This window comes from Panulirus ornatus, chromosome 14 (genome assembly GCF_036320965.1).
Source record: "Panulirus ornatus isolate Po-2019 chromosome 14, ASM3632096v1, whole genome shotgun sequence".
Classification (NCBI taxonomy): Eukaryota; Metazoa; Arthropoda; class Malacostraca; order Decapoda; family Palinuridae; genus Panulirus; species Panulirus ornatus.
Window position 1 is genome coordinate 11,680,309 of NC_092237.1, and position 27,136 is coordinate 11,707,444.

The window sequence follows — 27,136 nt, forward strand, 5'->3', positions numbered from 1 at the left end:
GGCCTTGATGTGGACTTTTGTGTGTGACTGGAGCCTTCAACATGAAAAAAAAAATGTTTGAATGCGATTTTGATATATGCCTGCAGACAGTTCGTCTCTTGACATTTCTTTTGTGTAGCTCCGGCTATATAGATTGGGCACAGGGTCGATCCTCAAGGTGTCTCTCACACACCATATATATATTCCCGCCATTTATTTCCCACACCGAGGTAGGTAGCGTCTTCCGTCATGTCCAAATCCTCTTTGCCTTGCACTCACTCGGATTGAATTTCCTCATCCATTTATCAGTCTAACTTCGCAGTTTGTCCAGGTCCTCCCCCTGTAATCTGATGCAATCATCGTCATTTCTTATTTCCCTCTTGCTCTTGACATCATCCCGCGAACATGTCGAGGGAAGATTTGCAACGCTGCCTCTGTGCCATGGGCGGGTGTGTGGGGTTAAGCTGGATGTAGTAATGCTGGGTGACACGAGCCTCGCGTGACTCCTCCTTGCTCCTTGTATTAAGGTGTGGTTGGGCCAGGTGACACCTGTGTCATGTGCCTACACTCAAGACTCTCCCGCCGGGGCGTGGTAGGCCTGGATGACACCAGTGTCGCATTGTGTCAATTTGACCCTGTTGCTGGGGCGTGGTAGGCCTGGGTGACACAAGTGTCGTGTCATTTTACCCTGTGTCTACCGCTGATTACTCTCCCTCTCTTGTTTTTATCCTGCTTCATATATATATATATATATATATATATATATATATATATATATATGAAGCGAGTGTATATTGTTCTAAAGCCAGGGGAATGAAAATGAAATAATTGGTTGACTAGTTGCAATTATAAGTAATTATTGGGGCCCAGTGTGCGCTCCCTCCCCCACTGAGCGGCCAGCCCCATCCCCGTACCGCCACATAAGCTGCCCACGCCCCATCAGGGCTGCTCCCCACATCACCTGCTCCTTTTTTTATGGGGTGGTTATGGGAGGGGAAGAAGAGGCTGGACATAGAATATGACGTGGGGGACACGGTGCTTCCCAGCCTTCTAATTTGCCCCATGGTCGCCACCCCTCACCCCAGCAGCCCCTCAGTCGTCAACTCTTCCCCCAAACCAACACCCCCATCCTAGTAGCCCTCCCACCCTCCAGTCAACCCCCCGGGTCAATACCCCTTCCCCAGCAGCCCATCATCCATGAGGTAGCGCCACGAACAAACGAATAACGGCGTCATTTGTTCCCATCAGCTCTACTATCTGCCATGTATAATGCACCAAAACCAGAGCCCCCCTGCACACTGCTAAGCCCCACAGACCTTTCCGTGGTTTACTCTCACCACTTCATGTGCCCTGGTTCAACCCGTTGAAAACATGTCGGCCCCGGTATAGCACATCGCCTGTTCGTTGTATCTATCTCGTGCACGCTTCTCACCATCTTGTAAGTTCAGGCCTCCATTACTCAAAATTGCTTTCACTCCACTAATTCATCATCTCTGTTTCTCCCACTCCCTCTCTCTCCCTCAATGTCTGACACACTTGTCCTCTTGGTCTGTCTTCTTCCATTTCCTCCATATGTCTAATCATATCAGCACACCGTGTTCAGCTGTCTCTGTCATACTCAGCTTCCGTAACACCCCTCTCTCTCTTACCCTCCTCACACCACATATTTACCTCAAGCACTTCATTTCCCACACATCCACCGTCTGCTGTTCCTTTGTATTAATGTCCCATGACTCGTATAGTCCCATGGTCCCACTCGTGTCGTTCCCATGGGTGTCTGATTGGCCTGAGGCAAGCCCAGCCCTCTTCGTCTTCTGATGGGCCTGAGTCAAACCCAACCCCACCTGGTCGTTTGATGGGCCTGTGGCAAACCCAGTTCTCCTGGTCGTCTGATGGCCCTGGGGTAAGCCCAACCCTCTTGGTCGTCTGATGAGCCTGAGACAAACCCACTTCCCCTGGTCGTACATATGGTTAGTAGTGGGTCGTTGCCTTACAGTATGTACAAGACCGTCTTCTGGCTCTCTGTGGGCGACACCGGGCAGGTTTGTGAGGAGAAGTGCGCGAGTGGTATGGGAGCGAGGGAGGAAAGGTAGGACCCGAGGGGTGCGGGGCGGAGTGGCGGGTTCCTTCCCCCACTTCCCTTGACTTGGGTGTGTACATATACTGGAGTAAGATGGTTAGCGAGGTGTGAGGGTGAGGCTCTCACTCCGGGTGTTGACATTGTGATACGCCCGCGACCACGACACTGATCCAGTTAAGCTACACTCACACACACACACACACACACACACACTCCGGCTACCGTCTCTCTACCCCCGTTTTCTTCCAAGATTTACGCACAACCTCTCAAGTTAGAGGATCTATGCCTCCCGTTTTCTTCCAAGCATGGATTTCCTAATACAAGACTTAGATTTTTTTTAGAATATACAGCGGATGTGACCATGGAAACTATGCGTTCTCCCAGCACGATATTTTATTCGATTATATATATATATATATATATATATATATATATATATATATATATATATATATATATATATATATATATATATATATATATATATGTGGTATATTATATATATATATATATATATATATATATATATATATATATATATATATATATATATAATGTAAGAGAACATTTATTTTGTCATGAGAAAGACTTCAACAGGGTAGGAGAGATGGGGCTTAGGACCCCTGTAACTGGTAGGTGAGGTCACCACACCATGAGGACGTGAGGTCACGGGTCATCACGGCTTGAGACTGCTGTGTACGAAGGGTCACTCGTCATCAGACACAGCAGCTGTAGGTAGATCACACAGTCTTATCATCAAAACCACCACCACTGCCACAGTACCGAAGACGCCTCAGCATCATGGTACCACAGCGCCACCATGCCACAACACCGTGACACTGTCCCAGCGCCACACTACCACAGTGCCACCCTGCCACAGCACCACACTACCACAGCACCACACTACCACAGCGCCACCCTGCCACAGTGCCACCCTACCACAGCACCACACTACCACAGTGCCACCCTGCCACTGTGCCACCCTGCCACAGCACCACACTACCACAGCACCACACTACCACAGTGCCACCCTGCCACTGTGCCACCCTGCCACAGCACCACATTACCCCAGCGCCACACTACCACAGCACCACACTACTAAAACACCGCACTTCAACAAAGCCATTTGACCTCCGCACTTAACCCAACACAGCACCACAGCGCTCTCCTGCCACAGCATAACTCCTTCGTAATTGCGCCGCTGTGTCTTTCACTTTACAGCATCACATTTCCTGGGATCCACAGCATCACACAGCAGCATGAGGCACCACACAGCATCACACAGCACACAGCACCATGAGGCTTCACACAGCATCACAGAGGAGCATGAGGCACTACACAGCATCACAGCGTCGTAACGCTGTTGCTGCCGTGGGAGCATCACAGCCACAGGACGACTCGAGCTGTGAAGACCACTTGCGTCATCGATTACCTGTGACCTTGAGCTGGGAGCCCGAGGGACCCGGGCCGCCCTGTCCCGGCCGAGGAACACCTACCACGCCCACCACCAAGCCCCTCCAACGTCCACGAACCACCACGCCCATCCAGCACCCACGGAGCACCACCACGCCCCTCCAACGGCCACAGACCAACACCACGCCCCTCCAACACCCATGGACCGCCAACACTGCCAAAACCCACGAAGAACGTTTACCACCACCACCAGAAGACCATCCAACACCCACGCACCACCACCACCACCAGAAGACCATCCAACACCCACAGACCACCACCATCACCATAACCTTTCAACATCCACGGACCAACAACAACAACAACAACAACAACAACAACAACAACATCCTCCAACACCCACGGCACAACTAAGATAACACGTAGAAATTTCGTCCATCGGCCGACTTGAAGATGATGCTATAAAACAGAAACGCCTCACACGAAGATTGAGGTTGACATTACACTCGAGTCATTACTACTGATACCCCACAATGGCTGGAACATTGGGTCGTGTTCTTGTAATGATGGCGACGTCCTCGACCTCACGACACAGAATTGCACATTTGTTTGTGTGGGGGAGGAGGACCAGGAGGAGGACGACGACTCGCTCCCTGGAGTTGATGGCTCTCTTGATGACTGCGTCACAGTTGACCGAGGACCAGGAGGACGACGACTCGTTCCCTGGAGTTGATGGCTCTCTTGATGACTGCGTCACAGTTGACCGAGTACCAGGAGGACGACGACTCGCTCCCTGGAGTTGATGGCTCTCTTGATGACTGCGTCGCAGTTGACAGAGTGGAAAGTCCTCGACAGAATCATCACAGGTGGGATGGGAAGAGCCCAATGGGAGCTCTTTACGTTCCTGTAACGACCCGTTTGGGCACTGTCTGGTGGAGGGCGATCTACACCACCCGTGGATTCCTCTCCCTTTCCCCAAGATCTACACCACCCGTGGATTCCTCTCCCTTTCCCCAAAGATCTAACCACCCGTGGATTCCTCTCCCTTTCCCCAAGATCTACAACACCCGTTGGATTCCACTCCCTTTCCCCCAAGATCTACAACACCCGTGGATTCCTCTCCCTTTCCCCAAGATCTACACCACCCGTGGATTCCTCTCCCTTTCCCCAAGATCTACAACACCCGTGGATTCCTCTCCCTTTTCCCAGGATCTACACCACCCGTGGATTCCTCTCCCTTTTCCCAGGATCTACACCACCCGTGGATTCCTCTCCCTTTCCCCATCCTACTAATCCCTTGAGCTTTCTCTGTTATCGTAGAGTTAAATCTTTTATGCTTTTTCAACTGTTGTCCACTCAAGCCAGCATGTCCAGTCTCATGAGCCGGTCCCAGTCACGCAGGCACTGATTCACTGACACTTACTATGCTTCCAGTGACGCCTGCAGTGCTCCAGCGACGATTACAGGGCTCGTAACGATGTAACGAGAGACCGTTGAAGCACCACTTATTAACTGCTAGTTACCACTAGTCTGGTAATTCACTACTTGGCAGGTGGTTATATCGTCTTGTGGGCTAAACTCTCCTTGTGAATAAATTCTTTTCGTATATATATATATATATATATATATATATATATATATATATATATATATATATATATATATATATATATTATCCCTGCGGATAGGGGAGAAAGAATACTTCCCACGTATTCCCTGCGTGACGTAGAAGGCGACTAAAAGGGGAGGGAGCGGGGGGCTGGAAATCCTCCCCTCTCGTTTTAAATTTTCCAAAAGAAGGAATAGAGAAGGGGGCCAAGTGAGGATATCCCTCAAAGGCCCAGTCCTCTGTTCTTAACCCTACCTCGCTAATGCGGGAGATGGCGAATAGTATAAAAAAGAAAAAGAAGAAAAAAGAATATATATATATATATATATATATATATATATATATATATATATATATATATATATATATATATATATATATATATATATATATATTATAGAGTTGGTGACATGTAGAACCTCAACCATCCCTAATCAAATATGCTTTTTTTATGTCATTGTGTTTCCTGCGTTGTTGAGTGTATAAATGCACGAATGTAAATATACACATTTCCCATTCTGTGTTTTTATATATATATATATATATATATATATATTATCCCTGGGGATAGGGGATTAAGAATACTTCCCACGTATTCCCTGCGTGTCGTAGAAGGCGACTAAAAGGGGAGGGAGCGGGGGGCTGGAAATCCTCCCCTCTCGTTTTTTTTTAATTTTCCAAAAGAAGGAACAGAGAATTGGGCCAGGTGAGGGTATTCCCTTAAAGGCCCAGTCCTCTGTTCTTAATGCTACCTCGTTAATGCGGGAAATGGCGAATAGTTTAAAAGAAAAAGAATATATATATATATATATATATATATATATATATATATATATATATATATATATATATATATATATATATATATATATAACCAGCGGCGTCCCCACCCCAGCCATGTTCTCTGGTATAATAACATATGATTATATTGTTATATTGTCAAGTTGTTATCTACTGGATGAGGTGACGTTCTGGATTAAAGAGTGGTTCGTAGGTCAGAATCCAGTGGTCTTCCTAAGTTTAGATATATCACTGATGATACAGGGAAAGAGAGAGAGAGAGTTTGACACTCGTGTGTGTGTGTGTGTGTGTGTGTGTGTGTGTTTAATGTTTTTGTGTGTGTATATGTGTATGTGTGCCTGTTTTCATGTGTGTTTACTTTGGTGTATGTATATGTGTGTGTGTGTGTGTGTGTGTGTGTGTGTGTGTGTGTGTGTGTACACACACGTATGTAGGCACACATAGACACTTCAGTTTTCATTCTAAGGCAACACAGTAGAGCGGGTGTGTTGGTGGGGTGCAGTGGGGGGGTAGGTGCCTCCCCTCACCACCGTGTGCTCCCCCCATGTACCATCATCATGGTTCTGACCGCCACCCTTCCCTCACCCTTCCTCTCTACACACACAATACCAGCCACCCTCCACCCTCCGTCCCTCCTCTAACCAAACAATGTCCCTCTCTTCATCCTATAGGTGTCTCTTCCCTCATTATGCCGTAGTTAACCCCCCTTTCCACCCCACCCCTCCCATCCCTCCCTTAAGTGGTTTACGTCCCCTCCCTTAACTCGTTAGCGCCCCCCAGCACTGACCCTTCAGTGGCCTCACCATTAACCCGTCACTACCAACACCATTAACCCACTTGTACCCCACCATTAACCCGTCACTACCAACACCATTAACCCGTCACTACAAACACCATTAACCCACCTGTACCCCCTACCATTAACCCGTCACTACCTCCACCATTAACCCATCTGTACCCCCTACCATTAACCCGTCACTACCTCCACCATTAACCCATCTGTACCCCCCACCATTAACCCGTCACTACCTCGACCATTAACCCGTCACTACCTAGACCATTAAACCGTTACTACCCACACCATTAACCCGTCAGTACTTTCACTCGTGTCTCGTAGCCAACACCTACTGATTCCCCCCCCACACACACTTTACCACTCGCAGTAAAGCACAGACGCTATCCACGATATTAATCATTCTCGCGTGTTCCATTCTAGCAGGAGAGGATGCTCATGCATATTACAAATCAGCCGCCATAATGATTTAATGACAGTACCCTCGGGCGTGCATATATTTCTGGCGCCTTTGGTATGTTCATACATCCAGAACCTGAAATTAACATATAAATGGAATTCCGAGATTCTCTTTTCTGCTTTATGTTTACTGTGTAAATTTGACAGTGTTATCGCTGGGGAGGAGGTGCGGGAACAGGGTGTCGTCCTCCGTGGACACACACACACACGTCTGGAGCAGAACCTGGGTCTACAGTGATTAACACACCACTGGGGAACGTAGGTTCGTGTTTGATCAATAAGGCGAAGGCCAGCGTTAAGCGGTGAGGTGCGTCTCCAACCCACTGAAGGGATTAGCCATAAACTAATGACCTTAATTTCAGTTGGTACTCAGCGTCGTACACGAAGGGCAGAACATGACGCTCGTATTTACTGTATTGCCATTGACGTGTTTGGGTATGAAAAGCCCTGTGACTAGAGACACGTGTGGGGAACAGCTCCTGACGGTAGAGGGATCTAGGGGATGGGGTGTGAAGTACTGGCCCAGATGGTGGGGAACTGGAGGAGGCTAAGAGGTACTGGCCCAGATGGCGGGGAACTGGAGGAGGAGGCTAAGAGGTACTGGCCCAGATCGTGGGGAACTGGAGGAGGCTAAGAGGTACTGGCCCAGATGATGGGGAACTGGAGGAGGAGGCTGAGAGGTACTGGCCCAGATGATGGGGAACTGGGGGAGGCTAAGGTTTGAGGGACTGGCCCAAATGATGGGTAGCTGGGTGGGGACCTGGAGGCTTGGGTGGGTAAGGGTGCACTTGGCCTTTCTTGCGAGATAACGTGTACATTATTCCACACATAAACTACATGATAAAACTCTGTCATAAGTTGATTTTATAGCCACGCGCGCGCGCCCCGAGAGAGAGAGAGAGAGAGAGAGAGAGAGAGAGAGAGAGAGAGAACAACGCTCTCCGATATCCATTGGACATCACAACTGGAAAATGTATCGTCTGTGCTGGGCTTGTCCTAGGATACACGTCCGACTGCACAGGCCTGGGAGTTGAGGATAATTGGGTCTGGTGTGTCGGCTGCAGAGACCCACCTCCTCCTGATGAATCCTTCGCGAATTATTGGTGAAACAAGGTCGATCGGCTGGTAGACTGGCTGACTGGTAGACTGGTTTATTGGCTGACTGACAGACTGATAGACTGGTTTGTTGGATGGCTGGCAGACTGATAGACTAGTTTATTGGCTGACTGATAGACTGGTTTGTTGGATTGTTGGCAGACTGATAGACTGGTTTATTGCCTGCGTGACTGAATGGTATAGAATAGTTTATTGGCTGAGTGGCAGACTGGTCGTCTGGTTTATCGGTTGACTGGCAGATTGATTGCCTGGTTTATTGGCTGACTTGCAGACTGATTTACTGGTTTACTGGCTGACTGGCAAACTGATTGAGTGGTATGCGTGCTCCCAGGCAGGCTGACTGATTAACTGATTACCTGACTGACTGGCCGGAAATGAACTGCACTCGTGATTCATTGAAAAAAAAAATTACGTAGGAGAGTATTTTGGGCAGAGAACGGCAGGAAAGAAGGGAGAGAAGAAATGAGATGATTGGATGAAGGAGTTAAGAGGGGCGAGTGATAAAGCAATAGAGCAGGGAAAGGATGTATTTGGACGTAATATTTGGAGGAATCGCAGAATGTTAAGGACAGATGAAGAGCTAAAGAATAAGAAAATGTAGAGAAAATAGTACACGGGGAACCTTCCTCAGTGGCTGGGATGTCACGGGGAAATTGTGAAAGGAGGAACTGGGATGGTATACATGTGACACTTTGTGAGGCGGTGTAGGTAGTGCCGCAGGACGGCAAGGAAGGAATGAATGTTTCACTGTTTGCAGAAGGTGTGAAGGAAGAACTGAATGTCGGTAGGAGTGAAGAGCCTATGATGTGTTCGAAGTGGTGTTGTTGTAAGGGTGGCAGCAGCAACGACATGGCGAGACCTTCCTGGTTCTCTTTATGTAGATTATTTCAAAATTTTCTCCAAACTAGATGTATGATAATCAATTCATCATTTTTTTTTCCCCACAGACGTTTCATTACTTGCTGCTGGATATACGTTTGCTCTGTACGATACATTCCATCCTCGTCACTTTTCACACCATGGTATTTGAAAAAGAAAATGTTGATGTAAAGATCAGTCATTGTTGATTAAAGATGCATCAGGCCCTAGCTAGGCACAGGCTTTTCTCTTACACCCTTTTCCCCTGTAGAAAAGAAGTGTATATTTAGGTTGTACTTCAAGCGAGGATTGAGAGGTTAGGCTGAATTCTTAGAAAAGAGTTCTGAGAGACAGGAAAATTGCCTAGATCCTTTGGGGAATAACGTGAGGAAAAATCGTGGGAAGAAGTGGTGTGGGGGCCCACGCTGGTGCTGGACCCCTGGGAATTGGGGTGTGATGGCAGGCAGTGGCCCGGTTGTGGTCGAGGTAGGCTGTATGGTTGTGGAGCTTGGGTGATGTAAGGAGGGAGGATAAGACCCAGAAAGTGACTGATGCAGAAAGAAACGGCGTATTAAGGAGTTTTGACGTGTGAAAATTTTGATAGAGAGAGAGAGAGAGAGAGAGAGTATGGAGTGTGGTACGTGATAGAAATGAAGGCCAAAGGGTAGTCTGAGAGAGGAGGTGGGTGAAAGAAGTGTCAGAGAGGAACTCCTGATAACTTTCTCTTCAGTCACTGTATGTATATACCAGCCCACATGCCACCCCTCTAAGAGATGGATTGAGGCCTCTTTATAATCATCTTATGTAGTAGGCAAATTACCCCGGTAAGAGTGGAGGGTCTGTTTGAGTTCATTGCTTGTTAAACACCTTGGTTTCTAGAGGCTCTCGGAAGAGGTTAAGCTGTCGGGTTTTCGGAGGAGAGCCTCTCCTTCCTCAGGTCTGTGCCTAGCATTCAAGACACAGGGAGACAGACTTGACAGACAGGCATTACTGGATGCGTAGTGTGAGTCGTCATCATCTCTGGTACCCACTTGCGTCTGGAACTACAGCAGTGGAAAAACTGATCACTTATTCCTTAAAGTGTCCTTTCCTATAAACAAGAGCAGCACATTCATGACGAACAATGATTGCCTAAGTTATGATAATAACAGGTATTATTCTGTGTCATTTATCATTAATCCATTCCTAATCATAAGGTTTGAAACTTATACATTCATTTGAGAAATAGATTTGAAAATGATGTAATTGCATGCTTAATGTTGTTTAATCTTAACGTTATATTATGTCTGTGTCCTGCTTGAGGTGGAGTTTGATGTTATCTTCCCTGCATGTCTGTTGTCAGCGTACCTGCAGCTCGCAGCCTAACGCCAACACCATATACCACCATGCTCGAAAAATCAAGAAACATACAGATAGATCTGAACATCTTTCAGTTTCTAAATCATCTTCTATGCAGGTTATCGTCTTATAAATGCAAGCGACGGGAGGTAGGTGATGGAAAACAGTAAATATACATCATTCTCAGCCCTCCTCAAACTGACTGTAGAACACTGTGTTGTATCCCCTGAGTACGATGATAGAACACGATGTTATGAACCTTGACTGTGATGGTGAGACCTTTGACCTGACCTTTAAGAGCCATCGCAAAAGTTGTCATTATATACATCCTGGATGTGCCATCTTGCTCAAAAGGTTACCTGTTGCTACAATTCTGAGTTCCACAGATCTGAGTTAGGATTATCCCTTTTTGTAACGTGTAAAGGTGTTTTGAATGCCTAAGTAAAAAAAATGTATATTTTCAAAATTTGTCATAGAAAAAAATGGCACCGTCGTATGAATAAATGTATTGACCAAAGATGCAAAGGGAAACTTGCATTAGTACTGAGACCATTTACAATCAGAATGACAAAAGCAAGACTTCAGAGCTTGACAAGTTGGTACAGATTAGACCCATATTATTATTACAAGTCTCCCTCGGTGCCTCTACTAGTCAGTGTGGAGGACCCTAGCGGTTGGTTGTGGATAGGGAGCTGTGGTTTCTGTGCATTACATAACAGCTAGAGGATGGATGTGAGCGGATGTGGCCTTTCACCGTTTTTGCCTGGCGCTAACTCGCTAACGCGAGAAAAGGCGATCAAGTACTATATATATATATATATATATATATATATATATATATATATATATATATATATATATATATATATTGGAAAGGATCACAATTTTGCGCGTGATCAAGATATTCCTATGAGTCCACGGGGAAAATGAAACACGAAAAGTTCCCAAGTGCACTTTCGTGTAAATAATCACATCATCAAGGGAGACACAAGAGAGAAATATAAGTCAGTTGATATACATCGAAGAGACGAAGCTAGGACGCCATTTGGTAAACATGTGATTGTCACATGTTTACCAAATGGCGTCCTAGCTTCGTCTCTTCGATGTATATCAACTGACTGTTATATTCCTCTCTTGTGTCTCCCCTGATGATGTGATTATTACACGAAAGTGCACTTGGGAACTTTTCGTGTTTCATTTTCCCCGTGGACTCATAGGAATATATATATATATATATATATATATATATATATATATATATATATATATATATATATATATATATATATATAATATATATCCCTAGGGATAGGGGAGAAAGAATACTTCCCACGTATTCCCTGCGTGTCGTAGAAGGCGACTAAAAGGGGAGGGAGCGGGGGGCTGGAAATCCTCCCCTCTCGTTTTTTTTAATTTTCCAAAAGAAGGAACAGAGAAGGGGGCCAGGTAAGGATGTTCCCTCAAAGGCCCAGTCCTCTGTTCTTAACGCTACCTCGCTAACGCGGGAAATGGCGAATAGTTTGAAAGAAAAAAAAAAAAAAAAATATATATATATATATATATATATATATATATATATATATATATATATATATATGCAAACAAAGTGCAAATGAACGCGCACTTTCATAGAACATACATCAGGAGAGATACAAGAGAGAAATAGAACAGTCGGTTGATATACAACGAAGAGACATATTTTACTGATATCTCCCCTAATGATGTGATTTTAGACGAAAGCGCACTTGGGAATTTATCGTGTTTTTTGTTTCCGTGGACTATAGGAATATATATATATATATATATATATATATATATATATATATATATATATGTGTGTGTGTGTGTGTGTGTGTGTGTATGTTTTATCGAGGTTCATTCATCGTTACATTTTAATGTGTCAGCTTATATTTGTTTGCTCTTTGAATTAGTACTTTACTGTAGATATCTTCTATATTGTGTTATATAAATCTGTTTCCTCTGGATGCGTTCCTTTTTTATTACATACGTTTATCAGTTGTCACATATTTATTTTATATATTCTTCGTACGATTCTTCATTTGTATTTGGTTATTGTGCCATCTCACTTTATATATGTATTTATTAATATTGATATTGTTATGTTTTATTCATCATCGGTAATTTGTTGTATAAATCAGTTTCCTTATCATGTGGTCATTAATAAAGTTAGTGTCATATGTATATGTTTCGTATATATGCATGTTTTGTTGTCATTGATTCTGTTTCTGTACTTGCATGCCTTTATATTCACATGATATTTTTCACCAATATTTAATCCTTGGATGATTTTCATCCTTGATTTATTTGTTTGCCGTATATGTTACTTTGTTAACCGATCCTTATTATGGCAACTCTCATTTCTTGTGTTTAATTGTTTTTTCTTGCCTGTGAACTCAGTTTCTAAGAATTAATGTTTATGATTCTTATCGTATTTCATTTTTCTCATATCTTCTAGTCCAATGTCATATCCTTTTGTGTAAATGCAGTATTTTCTTTGTTTGCTTGTCATATTTGCTTCTTTATTTGACAGAGGTTAGAATATAGGTAATTTTCTTTTTCTTTTTCACAGTCTTGATGTCTGCATAATCGTGGTGTCCATACATTTTTACCTCAGTTTTTTAGTTTTCATTCAGCAAAACAAGCGCAATACTGTATTCTAAGGAAAAGTTGTGGTTTTCGACATTTTTCAATAGTCTTATCTTTTGTCTCCTTCTCATTACCTTGTATGGTGTGCTTTTTTGTTGTGATGATATATATATTTTCTTAGCAAAGGTTTTCATCCATACCATATCTACCACTTTGTTTTGATGGAAGACCTCTTACCATATCTACCACTTGTTATGATGGAAACTTACTTAAAGTTAGCTATATCTACCACTTATTGTTCTCATAAAAGTTTTTACCACCAATTGATTTGATACAACCCTATTTGCAAAATCTGCTACTTACATGTCAGTATATTGGAAGTGTACTTTTCAGTGTTTTTGTCTGTCTTTTCATGTTTATCTTTTTTCATACTATTTCCATCATTATCATTAGCCCATATGGTCCCATCGTCCTGCATGGGTCTACTGCATTAGAGAACTGTCAGACTTGAATTGTGCAGTCTCTATATCATAGCTTTTCATTCCTTTGATTCATGGAAGTCTGATTGGCTACTAATCTTAGGTAGATAATGAAAGATGTTTGGCCAAGTGGTTGAGGAGACATGTCTCCTTGACAGTAAATGTATAGAGCAAATATATAGATTTATCTATACAAATGAATGATATGCTTGTGAAATATTGTACAGGATATATACAAACAATTAGTGTGCTGGTGGTCAGAAATGGCAATAGAGGCTCACTGTGTATTATATGATGGTGCAGTTTGCCAGTACATGGCATTAGAAAATTTTCAAAATCTCTGTTTAGGTGTAGGAGGAAGTACTTTTGACTCTGTTATACTAATAGGATGTTTGGTTTAGAAAAAGAATAAGTGGTTTCTGCTGAAAATGTGATATAGAAAATGATGATTTTTTACTCACACTGGTGAGAAGAGAAAACTTATTCTCAACATATATTATGTAAAGTAATAATGAGATATTTATGTTGTATGATTTACTTTGATTGAGAAAAGTCCCACAAGCAAGAATGAAATATGATTTGGCATACATTGTAATTTTTGCATATCTGGTTTCCACTTTATTACATGTCTCTGCAGTAGCCATTAACCTATTGCACATGATTCTCTCTCTCTCTCTTTTTGTAATGTCTAAGGTTACTTACCCAAAAATTTACCTGATACTTGTGATTCACTTTACATGCCCTTCAATAAGCTAGTTGTGGCAGTAAAGAAGTTTACTCACCAAGTACATGCCATATATGTGTTCCTTTCCTTAACTAAGTTGCTGTAGTATCATTTCACTTGTGTAAGTGTTTTTATTATTAGAAATGACATATATAGGCTCTACATGGATTGCACAATGTAGTATATATTTTTCAAAACCCATTATTATTTAGATGTAAGAGGAAATCCTATTGACTTTGATTCACTGATAGTTTGTTTGCTTATGAAGTTTATTTCTGTATATGAATATGATTAGTGTTTAGTGAAACTGTGGTTTAGAAAAGTTTTATTTTTTGCCCTAAAGGAAAAGAAAACATTTTAGATTTCTGTTTTGTAAAATACTGAATGAAATTGTGATAGTAGACTTGATTTTGCCTATATGATAAGTTTTAGTTGCTAAAAAAGAATATACAAAATCGGGTAATAAAAGTGTAGAAAAAAGGATTTTATCACCATTATTTACAGTGCTCAGGAAGTTTGAGCAGTACTCAGCGGCTTAAGGTTCGTCATCAGAGTTTTCTTTGCTGTGTTGTCCCTTTTGTACTGTATACTTTATGATGTATCCATTGTCATCTAATCTGCACTTCAGATAATTTTTTCAGTGATATTTTCTCTTACTCTATTTATTCTCATTATTCAGACACCACTGTTTAAGCATTTTTTTTTTTTGTACATTTTTCTTTGTTATGGTACTATTTTACTTTTTGATAATATCTTATTAATAACTTTATCCTTTTGTCATGCCACTTTCCAGCCAGTATTTTTTTTCTATTTTGGACTGAGAACTGAGACATATTTCCTTCCGTCTGTGACATTTCACCCAGTTTAATTTGCTGATCTTCCTGTCTTGTGCTGTTGTAGAATTGGTTAACCAGTACATGCTGCTTACCTGGTTCCCATGTTATCAAACATTTCTGATATAGCTGTTTACCTAGTACACATGACACATTTTTTTTAATGTCTTAGGTTTCTTAGACTGAATTATATCTGATGCATATGATTCACTTTATATGTCCTTCTCCAGGATAGTTCTGGCAGTACTTGTCATTTACTTGTTTCTTTCTTTGATTAAGTTGCTGTGGCATCATTGCACCTAGCATTGCTGTTTCACTGTATTATTATGTTATTATAACAGGGTTTATAGATCCTGTACCATTACTGACCCATATTTACCCAGTGTTTAGACAATAATTCATTTAAAACCCTTGTAGTATGAGTTTTTCCTTCCTTTGTTTATCCACAATAGTTCATCTGTTATATTTGATCTACATGGTCTTCCCCTCTAGGTTGCTATGATGCAAGAATCCGGGTTCTGATCACCCATGTAACCTGCCTCCTTCAGGTGAGCATTGATCTGTTGGAGATGTATGAGGAATCTGTCCTGGAGTACCTCACCATGGAGGAGAACCCCATCACAGAGTGAGTACAGCTAGGAATCAGGGTTATGTGATGTGAGAATGATTTGTGAAAAGAGGGAGAAGGGGAAGAGAGGAGATGAGAAGTGTATGTGAAGGAAGGGAAGGGGTGACATGAGAAAAGGAGGAATGGGAGTTGAGAAAATAGAGTGGCTAAGGAGAGTTAAGGGATTGAATAATAAAGGGAGACAATGATAACAGTGTGAGAGGAGCAGGGCAAATGGTAGGCAGGGACAAACAAAACTGGTACAGCTAACTGCATTGCTGCTCCATGCTGACATAGCCCTTTGACCTTTCACAAAAAATTATTTGTAACCAGAAAAACAAAGTAATTGTTGACGCATAAAACATTTGTGGCAGGATCAGATTATATAACAGCCAGATATGAAGAGGGCATGTGAGAAGAAAAGCAAGGGAAGAAACCTGAAGTAAACTAGGAGCATTCTTAGATTATAATTTCTGACAAAACATTAAAAAACTATTTGGACAGGCAAAAATGTAAAAAAAAGACAGGGTAAAAGAGTATAACATAGACGATGAAAATGGGAACATAATACTGTAGTGCCTGTCAATGAGACAAACTTTGCTAGTAGTGATTCATTGATCCATTTTGTTATTGAAGTTTTACTAAATCAACAGATAACATAACAAATTTTCTTTTTTCAAAAGTGTGTGTGAATTATGAACTATTGCTCCCTTTGACAGCATGATGAATTACAATTTTTTTCTTTTTCTTGGAAAAGTGATTGAAAAATGTAGAAAGAGGATGATGTCCTTAGATATGAGTTTGTGCGTTATGTAAATTTATGTTTTGATTAAGTGTTAAATTCCTGTCATTTTGATACCTTTTCTGATATTCGTGTGTCACTTCCTAACAGCATTGCAGTACAGTAGTGAAAGGTAGTGATTTATGGTATAAGATATTCATGTTTATTAATTATTCCAGAGAGGAAGAACGAGAAATGGCCAAACGTGACCGCTATAAAAAGATCAAGCGTTACACTGCTATTGGTCTGGCTACTCTAGGTGGAGGTGCTGTTTTAGGTCTCACTGGTGGGCTTGCTGCCCCTTTTATTGGTGCTGGTCTTGGGACCATAATTGGTGCAGGTAAGAGTCTGGGAGGTGTTTAGAAAGGGATAATTGAAGTTAGAAGGGGACATATGAATTTATGCTTTCATTTCTGTAATAATATGCTTATTATGTTTTGCAGACAGAATGAGTCACTTAGGTACAGACACATTCCCACTCACAATATGTCACCATTTTTTAATGTTTAATGATGTTAAAATTATCTGTTTGCTTGATTATTTACAAAAGATGCTGATTTTTTTTCAAATATTCATGTCCAGTACAGTAGAACATGTAATGTGGTATAAATTGGCTAGTTAAAGTCTTTACTATAAGATTTATGTATATTTCAAAAATTATTTAGACTATCCAGAAACAAATAATTGAGTAAAGACTGGTACTCCATACTCAAATATAGTTCTAAATAAACTGAAAGACTTACATTTCATAATTTTTACTATTATGTGTTTGATGTTATAAATCTCCCCTGTTGTGGATAATGAAATTGATAAAGGAAATAATAAATGCTGTAATTTAAACCTTGACCTTTGCTGGGTAAAATATGTAATGAAAACCCTGGGGAAGTGGAAGGTTGGGAATACAGGAGACTACTTGACTTAGCAAGGGTTTTGAGGTAACAGTAGCTTAGTATGTTCGATGTTACCATGGGGCATATAGCGGATTTCAAGCATAGTTATTTCCTTACAGACTTGGAAAAAAAAGGGCATCTGTGAAGGGTAAGCATTAGTCAACTAATGTGATCCTCCTCTTGATGGGGAAAACATATTCCCCTCCTTCATGTCTTTTATCTGATGTAGATTATAGGAAACCTTCATGTAGTATTTAGCTTTAGATGAAGCAAATGATGCCTTATAGTGTTTAGTGTTTAAGATGTTTCTCTATACTGGTGATTGAGAAGTTGTTTTTCTCAGATATAATTTCATCTCTATTTTCTAGGTGGTGCTGCAGCTATCTCATCTACAGCAGGAGTGGCAGTAGTAGGATCTATGTTTGGTGCAGCAGGTGCTGGCCTGACAGGTTAGTTATAGAATCATTATTTAACCTATTTATTCATTAAGGACCTTATTCTCAGATCAGATTAGTAATAGCTGCTTTTGTTGTTGCTTCTCAACCTCTCAATTATTGTTTTCAATAAAAGAATTTTGGGGAAATCTTGAGAAATGAAAGATTAAGGATTTAATTTGGAGATCACATTGTGCCAACAAACTAATTTTGCTCTTAGGTGGGACATGCAGATTGCTGTGACTAACATACATGCTACCATGCATATTTTTAGTTTCATCCTGCTTTGAACAGGATTATTCAATGACATATGGAACTGAGTCCTTCATCAGAAGCCAAAACAGGAGTTACCCTGGATGAAAACTTCTTTGTTTACTGCTTCCTGTAAGTTAGTTTGGGGCATGGATCAGAGCTGTGGTTTCGGTGCATTACCCATGACTGCTAGAGGCTAAGTGAGAGCAGATGTGGACTTTTTTGCCTGTTTCCTGGCACTACCTCGCTGATGCAGGGGATGGCGATGCTGTTTCCTGTGGGGCATGTTGGTGCCAGGAATGGATGAAGGCGAGCAAGTATGAGTATGTAATCATTTATTCTGAACTTCCAATCACAAATGTCACATTATTTTCATTCTGCTTAATAATGAATATGAATTGCAGTTATAAATGAGCATATTTTTAATGTGGCACTCACAAGCAAACATTTTTACTTCTGCATATGATGCAGATATAGACTTGAAATGTAAAATACACAGAGTTTTAAGAAGACCTGTACAACATTTCTTGTTTATCTCATGTGTCATTCATGTATAGACTAATGTATGCTGTACTTGGACTTGCACATGCCTCATGTGGGTTTCCTATAAAATTATGTTAAAAGGAGGCTAAACAAAATACAGATTCATGAAGTGTAAATGTTACAAAATGTGCTGTTAGTTTATTGAGTTTGATATGATGAAAGGTGAGCCTATCAGGTTGAAATTTTATTAGATTTGAAATACAATTACTCTCCATAGGGTAGAAAGAGAGGGAATAGAAACATTTTTGCCTAGGTATAGCAAGTTTGTGCACTGGAAATCCATTTGTGACTCCTACTCCTATATAGACTTTAGGGTGTTTTTTGATGGAGTTTTTGATTGTGTTAATGTATTTTGAAGTTGAAACAAGAATTTTGATTGAAATACAACTCTTGATTATAGAAGTATGAGCAGTTGAATCTTGTGATTGTTAAGCAACTTTTTTAAATATACTGAACTTTTCAAATCAATTCATATATAAAAAAAATTCATAAAAGATGCAAGGGAATTTGTTGCACTTTTGTTTTATGGTAAAGCTTGCCAAATATAAAATATGAGGGTCAAGGGATCCACCAGGAAGCTATGACCTGTAGTTGAAATTACACATTTTCTAATAAAGAAAGAAGTAATACAGTCCGTTAGTTCACATTTCAACTAAGAGGATGTAAAGAAACAAATATTAGTGAAATTCATAGATGATCTCATGTGTAGAAGTCTTAAGTCTGCAAAAATAATCATTTGTGCTATAGCTGTGTTTTAATTAGGATTATATGACACTACAGTTATATATATTTCATATGGTCTGCTAATTAAAGATGTAAATTTCAGAGGTATTGGGAAAAACAAAGACTGGAAAAATTATTTGATTTAACACCAGATTTAACAATAATACTCTGTAAAATTGTATTGATTAATGGAGCAACTATGTTGATACCTTACCTGATTTTTCTGTAACTATCATGATGTGATGATGTAAACTTTTATTTCAAATGTAGGATATAAGATGCAAAAGCGAATTGGAGAAGTAGAGGAATTTGCCTTTGACTACCTTACTGATGGAAGTCATTTGCACATAACTATTGCTATTTCTGGATGGCTAACAAAAGAAGGAATTGAGGAATTTAGCAAACCCTGGAGGATTTTATACCATTCTAGAGAGCAGGTAAGGCTGTAAAGAATGTTGGTAAAGTACTGTAAAATGTGCTATACTTATTTTTTCAGTAGTGGTATATAATACTTAATATTTCAGTTTCCAAAGGATATGAATTGGTCTCTCATGTTTGATTGTTCTCAAGCAGTTGAGAAACTACTTCTCATTAGCATAAGATGTAACAAAGTATATAACAGATATTAAGATGTGCTTGGTTTCTCTCCGGTTTAGACACAAATCATTATACAGAGATATTTTGCTAGCAAAGTTTCTGTCTTTTTTATCTCTTTCATCTTTGCCTGAAATCTACCCCAGCAAATAGTAATTAGAACTTTTCTATACCTATACTCACCATATACTCCATCATCTCACAGACAAAATATCATACTGAACAAAGCTTTCCATTCATAACCAAGCCCCACTGATCTCTCTATAGTTTACTTTGACCACTTTTTAACCATATTTCAGCCAGTTGACATCATGTTGCTTCCCACATACACAGCATCTTAATTCATTCCATTCCTAATAGTCTCACCCTCATGAATGCTTATGCCCCAATATCCCATAACTTCTTTCATTCTATCCTTCCATTGCTGCTTTCATGTTCCCTTTAACCTTCCTCCCACCACTTTTGGCAAGCAGAGTCTCTTCATCAGTCATTCTTCATTCATTCACTGTATGTGTTTGAACCATATGAGTATATCCTGGACAGCACTCAATCAAATTGCACCTGTCTCTTGCACTGTCATTCCTTGCATTATCAACCCACCTTTTATGATGTATCATCCTCAGACATTTTATTTTCTGTCACATAAAACCTCTTTCTTTCTTTTTCTTTTCCATTCAAGGCTAAAGAGTCACTTTTATACATTTTCTGTAGAACTACTATACTTTTGTTGTGATAGAGAATGAGCTCTTTCTCCACTTATTCCTTATTGCACCCTGAACCTTATACCCTTCTCCCACCCAGTGAGTTATATTAGCTTCCAGGATTCCATTCACTGCCATGTCCATTCCCAGGTAACTAAAACTTTCCACCTCCTTCAGGTCCTCTCCATTCAGTTTCACACATAAACCTTTCTGTCTTGTATCTCTGCTGCTCCATATTTCAAAGTGATACTATCAATGTATTAATGCACCAGGTACTGAAATTGAAAATGTGTATCCTATGCTGTCTAATGTGATAGAAAATGCATCTATGTATTGCACAAAGATATAGGATTTAGTTATGACTTGTTCTTTACTTCATTAAGTTTTTTGTTTTATTAATGTACATTTTCCTCAATTTAGATTCTGTGATGTTTAATACAATGAGAGCCTCTTTTTTTTCAGAGGTCTAGTTGTATATCATAATTACTTACTATTGTACTTAGATTGCACTCCACATCATATCTAACTCAGTTCAGGGTTTCAGTATTGTTTGCGATATGAATCTCAGTATCTCCGGGAGCTGGGGCAAGCCATGGATTATCTTCTTCAGTTTGCACTTTCTATGGCTGTTCAGGAAACACTCAAGTATACCATCTTAGCAGGTATGTACATATTGATAAACATGTTGTACAGTGAACTCTCGTGTATCCGATATTCTAAACCCAACAATAAATCATTTTCAGAAATGTCATTATAAAGTTTTTGCAAAATTGTTTGATGTCCATAATTTTTTCTTGTTTTGTAAGCAAAACAAGGGTACCACTTTTCACTTCCCTCCAACCCTTGAATAGGAATTCTTGATGCATAGATAATGACAGTTTAGTCATTGATAGATGGCTAGTAGAGAAAATTGTTTTGATTTAAAGAGGTATATTTCTTCTTTATACCAACTTGCTATTCCCCTCTCCTACCCTACCTCTTATTCTGTTTATTGGGGTTGAGTAACTAGAAAAAATTTTCTTTCCCTGGGTCATGCTTATTGGTGGACCTTACCTTTTGAAGTATTTTTTTTATACATATGTGTCTGAGAGAAATATATTAAGCACATCATCTGAAATTTTGCAGATTTTTTTTTCAAATTCATATGATTATAACTCGGCTCCAGCACCATTGTTGTATCTTTTATACGTCTGTACTTTCCGTCATACTCTCAGTGTTCACATGTATGTATTTTTCAGGTACATGCATATTACTTTATTGCACTTTCTTTATAATCCCTCTTTTATGGTACTTTCTTATCTTGTGCCAAGTCTCAGTACTTGAGAAATACCTGAATTTCTGTTGCATCTTATTTCACTGTTATATCATTCTTTCAGGTGCTTATTTGCTTAGTTTTTGAAAATAACAGCCTTTTTATTTTAAAACTTGCTAATATTGTGTGCTCATTATTAGTTTCATGACTTTAACAGAGCTGTGTCTTTTAAGGTTTTCCAAACTGTCATTCATCAGAATTTTGAAAATTATTGTTACATCATTCCACCAACAAAGGAAGCTGTAGTGATTTCTGAACATCTAATCTGGTTTTCATATTCAGTCATAACATAGTACATACTGTACTGGTTATGACATTTTAATCATGTTGGGTAACATTTTCCCACACAAAATGGATCATCTTGATTTAGAATCTTGATGTGACAGCAACCATGTCACCGCCAAGATGGTCATGTTATCATCATCAAATTCACGCTGTTGATTCTTCTTCTGACAGGTATAATATCTGCAATCACATGGCCAACATCACTTCTGACTTTAGCGTCTGTGATTGATAACCCATGGGGTGTGTGTTGTCGAAGGTCAGCTGAAGTGGGTAAGCAGCTGGCTGAAGTACTTATTCAAAGACAGCATGGTAAACGGCCAGTTACCCTCATAGGATTTTCACTTGGAGCTCGAGTAATTTATTACTGTCTCCAGGTAAGTTCCTCTGTATATAGAGAAGTACATTATTAGCATTATAGTATTGCATTGTTTATTTTGAAGTTGAAGTGAAGGTAATGACAGAAAGGAATTAGATACTAGATTTGAGTAGTAGAGTAATGCTATATGTATAAGAGTGTGAGATTTTATAATTTCAGACCAACCATAGAGTGATGCAGATAACCCCTTAGTGTATAAGAGAAGAGAGTTTCACTCACTGGCTCCATTTTTCAGTTTCTCATTCCAATTATACAGTTTCTTTGAAAAATTTAATGTCCACAGCATTTACCATTTCTTGTTTTAACATTAGGTATAAGTAGTGGGTTGGAACATTGGGTAAACACAATAGGTAATAGTAGATGGTGGGAACATTAGGTTGGAGCTTTTGAAAACACTGTGTGAGGGTTGCCCTCTGCCAGTGGCCTGTTAAAGGTAAGGCATTAAAAGCTAAGAAGCAGCATTGGAGTTCACCAGTTGAGGAGACTCTTTTGCCATAGCCACCCCCTTGAGGGAGTTTCCAAGGGAAACATGCATCAGAGATATAGATAGATAAGTAAATTTAGCATGTTTCATTCTTATACTCTTCACTGACTGCGTCTGTAAAAATTGGAAATTATATCATTTTGACCATTATGCATCAAGGTTAAAAGCAGAACTTACTTCCATTATAGATAATAAGATTTTGTTATTCATTTTTCACCCTTACAGGAGCTTAGTCGACGTAAAGGTAGTGCGGGCATTGTTCAAGATGCTATACTTCTTGGTGCTCCTGTGCCTGGATATTGCAAAGAATGGCAGGGATTTCGTAAGTAGTGATATATTTTTCTTTGCTTTCAATCAGAATGTGAAATTAGATGATCAAGCTTTTAAAATGCACAGCGATGATTAATGAAAATATGACTGCCATCATAATAAAATATGATAATGATGATGATGTTTCCCACATTAATGTTAGGAACAGATGAATAAAAGGCCTTGTTCACTTACATTCACTCTCTTGCTGTCATGTATAATGCACCAAAACACAGTCCTCATCCACTGCCAGGTTGTCCCACAGACTTTCTGTGTTTTCCCTAGAACACTTCATGTGTCCTGGTTCAGCCTGCAGTCACAACACCACAACATTCATATCACATCACTAGGTCACTATCCCTTGAATGCATCACACCCTCCTTCAAGCTCAGGCCCTAAGCACAGTTTCTCCATTCCATCCTTTAACCTCCTTGGTTTTCTCTTTTCTTTATTCATTTAACTTCCAGCATGTTTGCCCTCTCCATGTATCCAAGCCACTCAGCACACCATCTTCAGCTCACTCACACATACTCCTCTTGCAGCCACAACCCTCTCTTATCCTACCATTTCTTATTTGATCAGTCCTCTTTCATGTCACATATTGTCCTATAACATTCCTTTTCCAACACATTCACTCTCTTCTGTACTTTGTCATCCTGGGCCCATGCCTCACACCTATACAACACTGTCGGTACTACTTTGTCACAAAATGTGCCCATCTTTTTCTTTACTGACAGTGACCTCTCTTTTACACACCTCATTGCAGCTAGGACTTATGCCTCCTCACCCACCTTATGGCTTACTTCAGCTTCCATGGTTCCATTCTCTTCCATGTCCACTTCCAGGTATATAAACAGTCCACTTCCTCCAGTTTCCTTCCATTCATGTTCACACTTCAAATAACCTGTCTCTGTCCACTTCTAAAGCTATTAATCTTGTTTCTGTTCCAGACTTCTGCAATTTCTCACTCAAATCTGCCATCACAGTTGTGTCATCAGCAAACAATAACTGACTCTCTTCCCAAGTCCCATTATTCCCAACAGACTGCCGACCTACCCATCTTTCCAAGATCCTTGATTTATCTTTCTCACCTCCTTATCCATAAACAGACTGAATACACTCATGCTACAGATCAGCTTCTTTTGAAACCACTTGCCCTTCTCTTTAACATGCCTTACTCTCTTGATAAAAACTCCTCACTGCTAGGATCTCTTCTCCCACTATACTTTTTTTTTTAAATCTTCTACGAGACATTTCTGTCAATTCTTCCATAAGCTTCGTCCAGATCCATGAAAGCCTCATATTAATCCTTCTGTTTCTAAAACATTTATCGTGCACATTCTTCAGAGCAAACAACTGAACCACACATCTTCCTACACTCCTGAATTTACATTGTTTTCCCTTCAGTCTGACTTTCTGTGCATGCTATCACTCTCTGAATCACCATTCTCCCATCAATTTACCATGTGCACTCAACAAACTTATACATATGTAACTCAGACTTTCACTTTTATCCCCATTGGTTCTGTACAAATGTTCCTGGGATAGTCATTTTAAAAAGTAGTATCTTGTTTACTTTTTAGCAAATAATTATGATTTATATCTCCTTAGAAGTTACAGGGTTCTTCAACCTCCTTGTAACACAGAAAACTGCAAAGTTTTGCTAGATATTCATGCATGAACAGTAAACTACACTTACTACGTTCCTCACCGGATATTACTTGTTACTTCCTCTTCACTAACTAGTGTATATGGGTCATGCGAAACAAAGAACATAAACTAATAGTAACAGGGAATATAGGAACAGATCATTGATTTTATTCTTATAACCATTTAGTTGTAAAAGATCTCAAAAGACCAGTTAAGAAAAAACTATAGCTTATTATCTATGATAAACCACAGATTAATACCAAGTCATTATCCACAGGCAATATTGTGTCAGGACGTATCATCAATGGATTCTGTCAGGGAGACTGGCTCCTACGGTTTCTGTATCGTTCATCATCAGGAAGCTTGCGTATTGCTGGATTGATGCCAATTGATTGGGAAGATAGGCGAATGTTCAATTTTGACCTTTCTGACATTGTCACAGGTAAGAAAAGTCCATGCTCAAGACTATATCATATATACACAGTAGATAGTATGGTAGTAGATGGTAGGCAGCTAATGACTAGGGTGGTATATTATCAGAGGGGGTTAGTGATGGCTGCTTTGTGAGCCAGTAATTCAGTGGTTGTCACATTGCACTCTTCTGACCCAGGTGGCTATCTTTTGTTCGTGCCTCACCCACACATGGACTTCTGGCATTCTGTCCACAAACATACAATCTCTCCTTTCCATGCATAACATTGATAACACTTAACTGACATGGGTCATTCTTCACAACTCTAGCTTTTCCTGTGATGAGCACTGTGTGCTAGCCCTGCCTTCTGGCAGAATGTTAGGAGTAATTGATAGTATAAGTAGGTAGGAACATTTAGGCAGGAGCATTAGGTAGAAGTAGTAGGTAGGAACATTAGGCATGAGCATTAGGTAGAAGTAGTCAGTAGGAACATTAGATAGGAGCCTCTGCACACAGTGCACCAGAGTTGCTCTCTGCTAGTGTCCTATTAAGGATAAGACACTTAAAGCTAAGAAGCGGCACTGGAGTTTACTAGTTATGGAGACTATTTTGCCATGGCCACCCCATAGAGGGAATTCCAGTTGGGAAGAGGCATCAGAGATAAAGAATTTTGTCTGTAAAATTTATTCACAATCTCTTTCTTACATTTAAAGTTAATGATCAAACACTAAACAAGACATTGTCCCAGAATTCATTTCCATGACCATCCATCCGCTGCAGAAAACCTAACATAGCTGCTTGCAAACCACCTACAACTATATTTGGAACAATCCTTCATACCTTTTTGTTTAGATAGGTTCGCTTATCAGAATCTTCTATGGCTCCATTTTCCAATTGTCTTTCGTTTAATTTCCATCCGCTAAATATCATGATTTTATCTAAAACTTCATTTTACTCTTTCACTCGTCAATCTTCACAAATGGAGTATTCTTCGTCTTCTGGATTCAAACTCGAGATCCTTAACAAACCAATGAGAAAGTTGACTTGACCCTCACCCTACTGTACCTAATAACCTTGCTCTTATTCACATTTACTCTCAACTTTCTTCTTCCACACACTTTACCAAACTCAGTCACCAGCTTCTGCAGTTTCTCACATGAATCAGCCACCAGCGCTGTATCATCAGCGAACAACAACTGACTCACTTCCCAAGCTCTCTCATCCCCAACAGACTTCATACTTGCCCCTCTTTCCAGGACTCTTGCATTTACCTCCCTTACAACCCCATCCATAAACAAATTAAACAACCATGGAGACATCACACACCCCTGCCGCAAACCTACATTCACTGAGAACCAATCACTTTCCTCTCTTCCTACACGTACACATGCCTTACATCCTCGATAAAAACTTTTCACTGCTTCTAACAACTTGCCTCCCACACCATATATTCTTAATACCTTCCACAGAGCATCTCTATCAACTCTATCATATGCCTTCTCCAGATCCATAAATGCTACATACAAATCCATTTGCTTTTCTAAGTATTTCTCACATACATTCTTCAAAGCAAACACCTGATCCACACATCCTCTACCACTTCTGAAACCGCACTGCTCTTCCCCAATCTGATGCTCTGTACATGCCTTCACCCTCTCAATCAATACCCTACCATATAATTTACCAGGAATACT

The 27,136-nt window shown here is 40.2% G+C and overlaps 1 protein-coding gene across 1 annotated transcript in view; it reads left to right on the forward strand.

The window, feature by feature from the left end:
* The window catches only part of LOC139753321 (transmembrane and coiled-coil domain-containing protein 4-like), a 196,434-nt gene that overhangs the window by 158,329 nt on the left and 10,969 nt on the right, over positions 1–27,136 (forward strand). The window contains exons 4-11 of the mRNA XM_071669640.1: positions 15,582–15,714; positions 16,657–16,817; positions 17,736–17,816; positions 19,590–19,756; positions 21,159–21,276; positions 22,383–22,585; positions 23,297–23,393; positions 25,308–25,472. Coding sequence (XP_071525741.1) covers positions 15,582–15,714; positions 16,657–16,817; positions 17,736–17,816; positions 19,590–19,756; positions 21,159–21,276; positions 22,383–22,585; positions 23,297–23,393; positions 25,308–25,472 — 1,125 coding nt within the window. The remainder of the gene's footprint in view (positions 1–15,581; positions 15,715–16,656; positions 16,818–17,735; positions 17,817–19,589; positions 19,757–21,158; positions 21,277–22,382; positions 22,586–23,296; positions 23,394–25,307; positions 25,473–27,136) is intronic.